The sequence below is a fragment of the Mauremys mutica genome, chromosome 6, assembly GCF_020497125.1.
Source record: "Mauremys mutica isolate MM-2020 ecotype Southern chromosome 6, ASM2049712v1, whole genome shotgun sequence".
In the NCBI taxonomy this organism is placed as follows: Eukaryota; Metazoa; Chordata; order Testudines; family Geoemydidae; genus Mauremys; species Mauremys mutica.
The window spans coordinates 15162613-15175886 of record NC_059077.1 but is presented as its reverse complement, the minus strand read 5'-3'; the positions used below and the strand labels follow the sequence as shown (position 1 = coordinate 15175886).

General features: G+C 40.8%; 1 protein-coding gene across 2 annotated transcripts in view; it reads left to right on the top strand.

Moving 5' to 3' along the window:
• Window positions 1-13274, top strand: part of MYO5B (myosin VB) — a 353047-nt gene that overhangs the window by 310574 nt on the left and 29199 nt on the right. For both annotated transcript variants that reach the window (XM_045022478.1, XM_045022477.1), the window contains exons 28-29: window positions 5265-5504; window positions 6168-6268. In XM_045022478.1, the coding sequence (XP_044878413.1) occupies window positions 5265-5504; window positions 6168-6268 (341 nt within the window). The remainder of the gene's footprint in view (window positions 1-5264; window positions 5505-6167; window positions 6269-13274) is intronic.

Here is a 13274-nt window from a genome sequence, read left to right as displayed (position 1 = left end):
TTTTGACCTGTAAAGCCCTTTACAGTTTGAGTCTTGTGTAATTTACAGACGGTGTCATTCCTCAGCCGAGATCAGCTGGATTTCTACTTGACTGTCCCCAGATTTTATTGGCAGAGTTATTTGTATAGGTGTCATTTGTCAGTGGAAGAGACTGGACTCTAGAATTAGCTGCTTCTTCTCCTCACACTAACAGAGCCTGGGCTTGATCTTCAGGCACATTACAAGGCATGTTCACTCAAGTAAATTCAGTCCTGGGCAAGGGCCAGCACAAGTCCTAAGCACCACTTAAGCCCTATTTTGAAGACTTAAGCTGCATAGGATTTGTGCTGGTCCTTTGCACAGAGCTGAATTTCTCCCTCAGGCTCTTTCCGAGGAGTGGGGGTTGAGTGGGCAAAGTCCTAGTGCAGAGGTGCGCAAACTGCAGCCCGTGGGCCATATTCGGCCCACAGGATCCTCCTGCCCGACCCTTGAGCTCCCGGCCGGGGAAGCTAGCCCCCAGCCCCTCCTCTGCTGTCCCCCCTCCCCTGCAGCATCAGGCCAAAAAGTTTGCCCATCCCTGTCCTAGTGTATCCATCACAGAGGGTTTTTTGAACACATGAATTTAGCTAATTATTATTTTGTTTTATTGCACTTACTCCTAGAGAAATTTGATAGATTCACAATGCAAATGGAAATAACGTATTTATCATGGGCATGCATGTATGTGTAATATTAAATAGATTTATAAGGAGTTTGGTACAGACACTGACCGAACTTGTGCTGCAAGGCATTGTGATGGCAGGACAGCAGGGTGAAATAAAGTCAAGCAGACATATAGGGTTGGTCGTGTAATTTCCTGTAGAGATTCAGACATGCAGAATGCCACTTAAGCACTTTTTTGTTTGCCCAGTCATAGTTATCAATCTTCTGGATTTCTTCTTCTGTCTGGAAAAGTGGGGTAGGAGTGGAAGCACTGAGGAGTCCTTGGGGTGATTTTTTGCTCCTAGTAGAACACAATGCATACTTTCCATTGGTTTAATTAGCTGGGATGTTTGTTTTCTCCCTGGAACTTGAAATATTAACAGAGCATTGTAGAGATTTTTCTAACAAATATAAGAAATAGAGGAAAGGACAGATTACTGACCACCACCAATGCTAATTTCTGCTTCAGATTCCAGGACTTTTAGAGGTTGGACTTTACCCAACTCTGCTATTGAAATGCCTTTCTAGAGGCTCGGGGTTATTTTGATGTATTAGATTAGGTGTGGGAACCAGGTTTGCATCTGCAATACTTACAAACAAGTCAGAAATCTCTGCTCCTATTGCACATTCTGATACAAGGACTGATTCATTCAAAGGAAATTTTCTCTCCCTGTGTAATCCTTTGAATGGATCCATGGACTTATCAGAGTATGTAGTTGGAGAAAGGGTTCCCATCAGCATAATTAAACCACCCCCAAAGATCAATATTAGCTATGTCAGCAGGAGAGCGTCTCCCACTGACATAGCGTTGTCCCCACTGGCGCACTTGTCAGTGAAACATACGTTGGTCCGGGGTGTGTTTTTTCACACCCCTGGCCGACAAAAGTTTTGCCAACAAAAGTGCTAGTGAAGACATTGCCTAAGTGCAGTATGAGGAGCCTGATCTCTCTGAATTTTAATCCCAAATTCTGATACTAGCTCTCCCTACTACTGTGGGCAAGTCACTTTGCCACTCTGTGGAAAGTAATTTAATAAACCTCTTTGAACCTGTTGGTAGAAATTGTTATTCCAAATTGTCTTAGATGCTGCTAACTGTTCCGCTAACAATGGCATTAGTAAAGAAGGGAAAGAAAAGGCAGGAGCCTTACGGAATGCGGGAGAGATGCTTGTCAAATCACACATACTGCTTGTACCGAAAGAGATTTTCATGTCAGCTTGAAGATCATACTGTGCCTGAAACCACTCAGAAGGAACACTATGGATAAGCTGCATCACCTGCTGGATGTGTAGCGAGTTATGTTCAACCAAGAAGGAAATGGAAAGATAACATGAGAGATACATTTCCCTGTCTGTCCTTTCTTCCCAAACTGCTGGTTATTACACATATGTATAGTGGATGTGGGCGTGGGAATCCCAGTTTCTATTTTGACCAAAGCATCTTCAGCACATGTAACCCTTGGAGATGCATTTGTACCAAGCATGATAGGAACCTGGTTATGACTGGCGTTTTGGGGGTCACTAGGTGATACACATAATTTTACAGCTGAGGAAACTGAGGCACAGAGAAGTTAAGATACTTGCCCGCATTCACCAAGTGAAGCTCAAAGTCGCGATTAGAACCTAAGAGTCCTGACTAGGGCTGTTGATTTCATCACAATTAACTCAAAAAAAATCATGATTAATTACAGTTTTAATTGCACTGTTAAACAATAGAATACCAATTGAAATGTATTAAATATTTTTTAATGTTTTTTACATTTTCAAATATATTGATTTCAATTAGAATACACAATACAAAGTGTACAGTGCTCACTTTATATTTTTGTTACAAATATTTGCACTATAAAAATGATAAACAAAAGAAATAGTATTATTCAGTTCACCTCATACAAGTACTGAAGTGCAAGCTCTTTATCGTGAAAGTGCAATTTACAGATACAGATTTTTTTTTTGTTACATAACTGCACTCAAACACAAAACAATGTAAAACTTTGGAGTCTACAAGACCATTCAGCAGATTGCTAAGAAAAACGTTTGTTTACATTTACGGAAGAAAATGCTGCCCGTTTCTTATTTACAGTGTCACCTGAAAGTGAGAACAGGGGTTCGCATGGCACTTTTGTAGCTTGTGTTGCCAGGTATTTACTTGGCAGATATGTTAAACATTCGTATGACCCTTCATGCTTCGGCCACCATTCCAGAGGGCATGTGTACATGCTGATGATGCTCATTAAAAAAAAAAAAGTGTTAATTTAGTTTGTGACAGAACTCCTTGGGGGGAAATTGTATGTCTCCTGCTCTACCTGCATTCTGCCATATATTTCATCTCGGAAGGTGACCCAACACATGTTATTCGTTTTAAGAACACTTTCACTGCAGATTTGGCAAAACACAAAGAAGGTACCAATGTGAGATTTCTAAAGATAGCTTCAGCACTTGACCCAAGCTCTAAGAATCTAAAGTGCCTTCAAGAATCTAAGAGGGACGAGGTGTGGAGCATGCTTTTAGAAGTCTTAAAAGAGCAACACATCGACACAGAAACTACAGAACCCGAACTACAAAAAAAGAATATCAACCTTCTGCTGGTGGAATCAGACTCAGGTGATGAAAGTGATCTGCATCAGCTTGCACTGCTTTGGATCATTATCGAGCAGAATCTATCATCAGCATGGACGCATGTCCTCTGGAATAGTGGTTGAAGCATTAGCGCATCTGGCATGTAAATATCTTGTGATGCAGGCTACAACAGTGCCATGCGAATGCCTATTCTCACTTTCAGGTGACATTGTAAACAAGAAGCGGGCAGCATTATCTCCTGCAAATGTAAACAAAGTTGTTTGTCTGATATCAGAGGGGTAGCCGTGTTAGTCTGGATCTGTAAAAAGCAACAAAGAGTCCTATGGCACCTTATAGACTACATCTGTTAGTCTATAAGGTGCCACAGGACTCTTTGTTGCTTGTTTGTCTGAGTGATTGGCTGAACAAGAAGTAGGACTGATTGGACTTGTAGGCTCTAAAGTTTTACATTGTTTTATTTTTGAATGTAGGTTTTTTTGTACATAATTCTACATTTGTAAGTTCAACTTCTATGATAAAGAGATTGCACTACATTACTTGTATTAAGTGAATTGAAAAATACTATTTCTTTTGTTTTTTACAGTGCAGATATTCCTAATCAAAAAGAAAGTGAGCACTGTACACTTTGTATTCTGTGTTGTAATTGAATCAATATATTTGAAAATGTAGAAAACATCAAAAATATTTAAAGAAATGCTATTCTATTCTTGTTTAACAGCGCGATTAATTGTGACTAATTTTTTTAATCGCTTGACAGCCCTAGTCTTGACTCACAAGCCTGCTGCTGTACCCAATGGAGAATGCTGCCTCTAGTTGATTTCAAATTCAGGGGGTCCTTAACTTTGCAAACAGATGTTTCAGGTGCTTTCTAGATACCAGTAAACAGGTTAAACTACAGTTTACTTGCTACTTGCCAGAAGTTGTTACTGTTGAATTCGCATATGCAGAGTGGTGGTTGCTTTAGCCTTCAAACTTTAATCCCCTGTCCCTCATCCCCTTCCTGCCTAGCAAAAATAAAATAATAAATGTTGCAACCATCTCAGCAAAAATAGGTACAACAAAGTCTCATTATTCAAGAGAAACACCTGGCCTAAAACCTGTGAATTTCTGACCCTGTCTGTCAAATGCTGTGGACTGACAGCAGTCAGAGAAGGAAAATTCTCTAACTGCAAACAGCACAGTGGAGGCAGCTCCTACAAATTAGATTAATAAATCGTACTGTGTTTTCAAACCGCTGTAACTCACCCAGCTGGAGATTTAAAATGGTGAAGCAGCAGTGTAAACTGTGTGTCTCCACCTTGGGTGGAATCTTACAACTGCCCGTAGCAAACACGTTGAACTCTTAGGTGGGTTTCTGGTTGGTTTGGTGGTGGGGATGGAGGGGTACTGTTGAAGGGTGAGGGAAATTGCAGTTAATTTTTAAAAGAGAGACAGAATTTACTAAAGGACTACCCCAAACTGTAGCTCTTAACTTTGGGTAATAAATGTGTCGCCAGAGGCTGGCTTTTCCAAATATTCAAATTTATCCTTGGCACTTTGTCCACCACCATTCAGGTGCTGATTTCTTAATTAAAAAGAGAAGGGAAGGGAGAAGTATCTGAATATTGGGTTCAGATGTCTCCTAGAGGAACTTCTTCATGTTCATGCAGGTTGAAAGTGACACTTTGTGGGATCTGCTCTTCCTTTGTTTAACTCTCTTAAGCAAAATGGGAGCGTTCTAACGGGCTGTCATGGATATCAATTACACGGTAGCAGCTACTGGTAAATCGCAAAGGGTCTCTGATTACAGCCTGGTACAACCTGAAGTAAGGGAGGCAGGAAAAATAGTTTTTGTGATGCACATGGCTGGACTGGTAGCAACCCTGATATCAGCGCTAGTTGGTTTTTTTTAGTTGTGTTCTTCTGTAATTGAGTTACATTAAAGGCAGAACAGAAATAAATGAGGGCAGTTGTACAAATGCGCTGGACGCTTTGGATGAACTAGATAATGGTTTGGTATTTTACAGAGGCAAGAATTGGAATCGGAGAACAAGAAACTGAAAAATGAACTGAATGAGCTGAGGAAGACTATTGTAGACCGGGTGACCCAAAACAACTCATCCAGTGATGTCCAGGACAGTTATACCCTCTTATTAAACCAACTTAAATCAGCCAATGAGGAACTGGAAGTGCGGAAAGAGGAGGTGCTTATCCTAAGGGCACAGATTATAAAGGCAGCCCAGCAAAAAGACACTGGCAAAAATATGGTAATTAAAAGGGGAAGTCTTGTTCCTTTCCTTTCTGCTCCTATCACTGACTATTCATTACCTGTCCTGATTTCATGAAAGATGGTGCTTGTGCTTTGGTAAATTATAGGTGACCATAGGTGGTTATCTGAAACTTCCCCTGTGGTCTTGTGTAACATTTGGAAGGGGGAAGATGACAGGAAAACAGGTTTTAGGCCAGGTTTTGCTCTTGTGCATGTGGGTGTAAAGCAAAAGTAACTCCATTTACACCTGGGTAATCGAGAGCCAAACTTGGCCCCTGGAATTTATGTGAGGGTTTTTTCCTGCTTCTGTTTAAAGCAAGTCTGTTATGTATAAAAATCCCCCCTCTCCAGCATTTGGAGTTTTAAATTTCCACTTCATTTTCTCAAGGTTTTTGCACCTTCCATGCTTCAGACCATGATCCCAAACTCTCTCAGCTGCAAACTGACAGTGTGTCCCCTCGATCTGTCATCGTTACTGAGGCCCACTCTCACCTGCATGAACCCCACAGGCTCCTCCCTTGTCCACATAAGGCAATAGGCCCAGAATAGGCCCTCCAGGCAAGGCCATTAAACACGCTCTTAGCATCCAGAGTTTGAAAGACTTGAATGGGACCCAAGGGATTTCATGATGATGATGATGTTGTTCTGTGTGTGAATTTAGGACTCAAACATCAACACGTATACCAGCTGGCCAAACAGTGACAAGCATGTCGATGCAGAGGATGCAATTGAGGCCTACCATGGGGTGTGTCAGACAAATCAGTAAGTGCATCTTCATTGATCTTTACCGCCAAGGTGGGCCTAGGCCACGAAGCAGAGATTCAGATTTGAAGTAAGATCTGGATGGTGGGGCACTGCTGGCTTTCGGAGTCTGGGTTGGGCCTGTTACAGAGAGAGAGAGCTGTAAAGTTGGTAGTAGGATCCAAAGCTCAGAGGATTGGGTCCGCTGCTCGCTGAAGGAGGGGAAGCACCGGGCAGGTGGAACAACCAAAGGTTGCAGAGAGAAGAATAAATGCCCACCTAAGCCAAATTCTCCCCACTACATGGGCTTCCATACTGCAGAAGCTGGGCAGTGCACTCCTGCAGTATGGAAGCCCATGGAGTTGAAGGACTGAGAGATTTTAAATATAAAAATCTTAAATCCAGCCCTGATATAGCAGCAAGAGGAGAATCCGGCTTCTATTTTGGAGAAGAATTATGAGGTAGTCGTTTCAGAACACTCTTAAGGTCATGCTGGGAAGTCAGTTGTTAGGAGAATGCCTATCCCATTTCCCTAGAGGCAAAAAGTCTGTTCCAGTGAAATGAGCTAATGTACACATCTATGCAGTCTCAGGCATCACCCACATTATCTGCTATTTTTGTATCTAAACTCTGAGCCAAGAATCCTCTTTGATTACAGATTTCCTATAGTGATAGTTCATACCCTGAAGTTGTCTTCCTTTATTATAATAATAATATTAATAACTATAATAGAGTTTATACTGTTATTGAGAAATTCACTTTGTGCAACTATCCAGGAGTACATAAAATATATAGATAATACCTTGTGAAGAGACAAGTTAATAAGTGAATTAAATGTTTATTTTACTGCAAGGAAATTGAATATTTGCTTGTCTCTACCTGGTTATCTGACAGGAATAGGGTTGTTTTTTTTTTCCCATTGCAAATTTTCATTTACCCAGTATATTCACGAGACCTAACTGTTGCAGAGTTTGACTAATGGTTTCTAATAAAATAGTGTACCTAACTAGTTTGTAAACTCTGGCAGATGAAAGCGCTTTCCTTTTTCACCAGGAAAAGAAATTCATAAAATCTGGGAGGGGAATTTCTCTCCATTTAAAGGTGCAGTACACACAAAACAAATGGTAACAATACTATCTAAATACACCACATGGGCAAGAAGAGAAATTCTCTGCTCAGTGGAGCAGGGCTGGCACCTTTCATCTGCACCACTGAAAATGGTCCTAGTTGGAGCTGAACTAAGTGAAGTTTGTGAGTTTGATGTTTCAAAATTCCTTTCAGATTTTATTCAGAGAAGATGGCAGTGTTTACACTGCATTTTGACAAATGAGTGTGGTGTAAATGTTAACTAACTAATCTGCTTAATTAAAGAAGAGTGGTCCTATTGACTTTTTAATGAATCACTCAATCTGAACTTCTGGGTGAAGGAACCCTCAGTGGTTTTGAGTCAATACCATACCGATGAATCCAGACTAAATGCTTATTGCCTATCATTCCCAAAGCGGTTTTCTCTTAAGATAATAGCACCCCTTTGAGTTGATTTCATAACTGACCACATTTTAATATGGATAAAAAATAGAAACAGGAGGAGGGAAGGATTTTTGTCTTGCGAGAACATCAACTGGGAAAAATCACCATCCAGTCAGAATTCTCCTGTTAGTAGTATGCAAATAATAATAATTAATAAACAGTGAAGGCAATCATTTATTTGTTTGTCAGTGTTTAAATGCACGTCCCAGTGCTGAGCCTCTAGCCACAAGCATGGTGGTCAAACAGTATTTAAAACAAAAAATTGACCCAGGTCAGTCAAGTAAACTTTATAACTCAGCTAGCTGTTTCACCTCTGGAAGAAATCACAGTAAGACAATATAGACCAAAATTTTCAAATTGATAGATGTCCACCACAGTTACGGTTTTAAATGCATATGTAAGCACCTAAATAAAGGCAGTCTGTGCTTAGCAGTGCCAAGGACCTAAGCTTGCAGGGACGATGATAGAGCTGAGAATAAAGGCCACTTTTATCTAGGCACCTAAATATGGATTGAGAAAACTAACTTTAGACACCAAAGTTTAGAAAATATTTGCCATAGGCCTGAAGAACTCTGGATATTCTTCCATTAGTTGACTTCATGTATGGCTTGAAAGCAGAGCACATAGAAAACAACTCTGAACACTGGCCCGTGTATCTAACCTGTGCTTCATTTCTAGAGTTCAGACATAGCATTGCTGTGAATTAGCTGTGAGATGAAAGAGCATTCATGGTAATATGCATATGTAGACATTCCCTTTCTATACTCCTTCTGCAACAACAAGAAATACCTTGTAACCGGGGGTGGCAGGTGGGATGATAGACTCATGTAATTGTGTTAAGGCTTATCAACTAGGCTAAAAGGAAATAAGTAGCTTTTAATGCTCCCACCAATTTTAGGTATAAAATCTCTGTGCACCTAGAAAATTAACTCCTTTGAAGAGTGAATCTGTAGAAACAATATCTTGGGGTTGGATGTTCTCTCAATGACTCCAGCTCAAATTATTCAATTTACAAGTTTAAAAAAAAAAAAGGCTTGGATGTTTTTTCAGACAGCTTTCCAAACTCAAGCTGGTGCTGAAAGTCAGGCTGGGTTATTTACTGAGATATGCCTGCTTCATCAGCAAGAAACCTGACTCAGCTCAGATGTATTAGATGATTGATGTGCAGTTCAGGTGCTTGACTGTCATATCCAAGGCTGAATATAGAGAGTTGTTGGGCGGGGGGGCGTCATTTTTCTTGTAAACTGAGCAAAATTGATCTGGAAATCATAGAGGATAACCATGGGCTCCATGATGCCATTTCTCCAGTGTCACTTTGCAGAGTAGACTCACGCTTTGTGCGTGGTTTCCATTTGGGAGTGGTTCTTCTGACTCCCATCCCTCCCACCCCTTTTGAGAGTTACCTACAGAAAGGAAATCACTTACAGTTAAAAGATAGGGCTTTTCCTCGCAGCTGAGTGGCTCCTGCTACAGCGTTTTATATAGCACAGAATGTCTCTCTTTAGTGGTTCACTTTTCTTTGAAAGTCAAACCGTCAAGTGAATTTTATTTTCCTTTTTAAAAGACCTTCAAACTCACTTTGGAACTGAAGTGACATGAATCGTGTTATAACAAATGTTTCTTGGCCAGATTACAAATCTCATTTTATTCATTTGTAAAATGTCCAGACACCTCATTTAAAGTTATACGAGCGCTCTTCATTTTGTCATTAAAACTGATTGCTTTTTTCAATAATTAAGAAAAGATCACTGATGCGCAACTTCTACAACACGGGTGAGACAAGATTTTTCTGGGCACCTTTTATCTAGAATGATATGGGTGAATTAGAGGGAATGCAGAGAAAAGTAACAATAAAAAGATTCAGGGGCTCAAGGGATGGTTTTGAGGCAAGATTGAAAGAACTTGGCACATACAGCTTGCCTTAGTGACTAAAAGGGGCTGGTCTAATAGAGTAGAGGAATTGGTAGGATGTAAATGCAAAGATGGGAAATACATTGTTTTGAATCAGAGGGGTAGCCATGTTAGTCTGGTTCTGTAGAGGCAGCAAAGAATCCTGTGGCACCTTATAGACTAACAGACGTTTTGCAGCATGAGCTTTCGTGGGTGAATACCCACGTCTTCGGATGCAAGCATCCGAAGACGTGGGTATTCACCCACGAAAGCTTGCATCCGAAGAAGTGGGTATTCACCCACGAAAGCTCATGCTGCAAAACGTCTGTTAGTCTATAAGGTGCCACAGGATTCTTTGCTGCCTCTACATTCTTTTGAGTGGTTTAAGTAAGCATAGAAGCAAAGGAAAATGAGGCTATCAAGAGAGTGTTCCTAATAGTGAGATCTATCACACTGTAGGATGGTCTCCCAAAGGAAGCAGTGGAAGTGCTAGTAACTGAGTCATTTTAAAATTGGACTGGACAAAGAAGTGAAGGATATATTGTACAGGGCAATCCTGTATAAGCAGAGGGAGAGAGGAAAAGACTAAATAATGCTTTCATGTCTTCAGTGTTTTTGATTCTCTCTCAGCAGATTTGAAAAGACACTCCTCCTTTGAAGTAAGAATGGGAGAACATAAAACACCATAAAAGGACCATCGGGCCCTTACCTGCCCAGGCTTGGTTAATCACAATTCCACTTCTTGCTTTCCTCACTTAAAGAAGGGGAGAAATCTCATGCAGAAAACCAGTAATTTCCAACGTACTGGAGAATGGGAAAGAATTGAGACCTAGTCTAGACTTACAGGTTTTGGCAGCATTGCAGTATCAGGAGAGTGAAAAATTGCACCTGTAATGTACGTCAACAAAAGCCCTAGTGTAGACAGTTATACGGCAAAACAGTCTTCTACCAGTATGGTGAATTCTGTTCGGGGAAACTGGTTTAAGAAGAACAACTCTTTTGCCAGTATAAACTGTATTTCCACTGGGAAAGTTTACTGGTATAGCTATATGGGGAAACCTTTTCTAGTGGTGACGAGACTTTTTCCTTTTATATTGCACTTTTCATCTGAAGATCTCAGAGGTATGCAGGGATAGATAATTACATTCCCCCGTATTAGAGATGGAGACATTGAGGCACAGAGGGTTGGACCCTCCAAGGTCCCCACAGTGAGCTAGTAGCAAAAGCTGCAACTACAACCCAGGTCAAGTACTCGGACTAGAATCTCGTCCCGGTGCTTTGCCCACTAGAGCCAGTGGGAATGATGTATCTGAAACCATTCATGCTGCTTTGCCGATAGAGGAATTGATGTGGATGTACATCAAACCCGAGAGCTGGGTCATGTCTGCCCTGTGCTTTTAAAAAAAAGATCAAGATTGATATTTGCGAGGTTCCAATAAAAATACTACTACTTTCAGTGCGGAAAAATTCCTTTCATTTGTTGGTAGTGGGCCCTCTATCCTATGTGCTTTCTGTGCTCTCAAAGCCATTTCCTCTCGATCTCTATTGCGTTCTCTCATTATGATGGTTGTTCCCCTTACTTTTCTGGCTTCTCTTCCCTTTCTTGGTGTCCTCTATCTTCATTTTTGTCTCGGTCTGGCTGACAGCAAAATGAAACTGACTAGATTAAAGATTTCAAGTTGTGGGAAATATTGCTTTAGATTTTGAGATCCCCTTCAGCTTCACTGCCAGGAAGGGGAAAAAGGAGTAAAGTGAAACTGACTCAAATTCTCAAATTCAGGTTCTCAAATTCAGAGGGCCAGATCACCTGCTTAAAGTCAGCAGAGCTCCATTCATCTCAATGCAGCTATGTTGATTTACTCCCGCTGAATATATGGCTCAAAAGCATAAGATAGTACAGTAGTAGTAAGTTTCTTTGATTCTGGCCAGCACTGCACCAAAGCAGACAGTGCTCCAAGAGGCTAGATTTTTTTTTGAATGCTCTGATCCATCATGATTGTTGTTCCTCTGCCAGCTGAGCCTCTTGCATTGAAATGGGGTTTAGACCAATATTAGTAAAGTAACTAAAATGCAGCTGGGCCAGAATGTACAGAGAAAAGTGAACAACCAGTGTCTTGAGCATTTTCTATTGCTGCTGTTTGCCATCATGAACCAACTGAAACGCAAACCTGATTCTTTGCTGAAACACAACCCTGATTCTTACCTCACAAAAGGCCTAACCCCTCCATTGAAGTAATTGGCCAGACTCCAATGGGAAGAGGATCAAAATCTTATAGTGGTGTACATCAAAAGTAACTCCAGTGAAGCTAATAGTTACACCACTGTAAAACAGGTCTGAGTGAGAGGAGAAATCAAGACCACAGGTCCTAAGTTATGCCTGTACCAGAAGACAGTGAGTATGTATGAATGCATGCCCCCATGCCACTCAGTGAATCATAGAAATGTAGGCCTGGAAGGGAGCTTGAGAAGTCATCAAGTCCAGCCCCCTACACTGAGGCAGGACCAAATAAACCTAAACCATCCTTGACAGGGGTTTGTCCAACCTCTTCTTAAAAATCTCCAACGATGGGGATTCCATAACCTCCCTTGGAAGCCTGTTCCAGATCTTAACTACCCTTATAGTTAGAAAGTTTTTCCTAATACCTACCCTAACTCTCTGTTGCTGCCAATAAGCCCATTACTTCTTGTCCTACCTTCAGTGGACGTGGAGAACAATGGATCACCATCCTCTTTGTGACAACCCTTGACATATTTAAATACTGTTAGGAGGTTCTTTCTCAGTCTTCTTTTTTCAAGACTGTACCTCCCCAGGGTTTTTTTTTAACTTTTCCTGATTGGTCAGGTTTTCTAAACCTTTTTTTTTTTCTTTTCTTTTTTTTTTCATTTTTGTGGCTCTCCTTTGGACTCTCTCCCATTTATCCACATCTTTTCTAAACTGTATGGTGCCCAAAACTGGATACAATAGTCCAGCTGAGGCTCACCAGTGCCAAGTTGAGTGGGGCAGTTACTTCCCATGTTTTACATGTGACACTCCTGTTAATACACCCTAGGAAGATATTAGCCTTTTTCGCAACTGCATCACACTGTTGACTTATATTCAATTTATCATCCACTCTAACCACTGGATCCTTTCCAGCAGTACAAATGTAGTTGTGCATTTGATATTTCCTTCCTGAGAGAAATACTTTGCACTTGTCTTCACTGAATTTCGTCTTGTGGAATTCAGACCAATTCTCCCATTTGTCAAGGTCCTTTTTAATTCTAATCCTGTCCTCCAAAGTGCTTGCAATCCCTCCCATCTTGGTGTCATCTGCAAATTGTATAAGCATACTCTCCACTCCATTATCCAAGATTTTAAGGAAAATATTGACTAGTATCAGACCCATGACTGACCCTTGTGGGACCTCAAGATATGCCTTCCCAGTTTGACAGCAAACTGTTGATAACTACTGAGTACAGCTTTTCACCCAGTTGTGGACCCACCTTATAGTAATTTCATCTAGACTATATTTCCCTCTTTGCTTTTTAGAGTGTCATGTGGAACTGTGTCCAAAGGCTTATTAAAATCAAGATATATCATGTCTACTGTTTCCCCACTATTCACTAG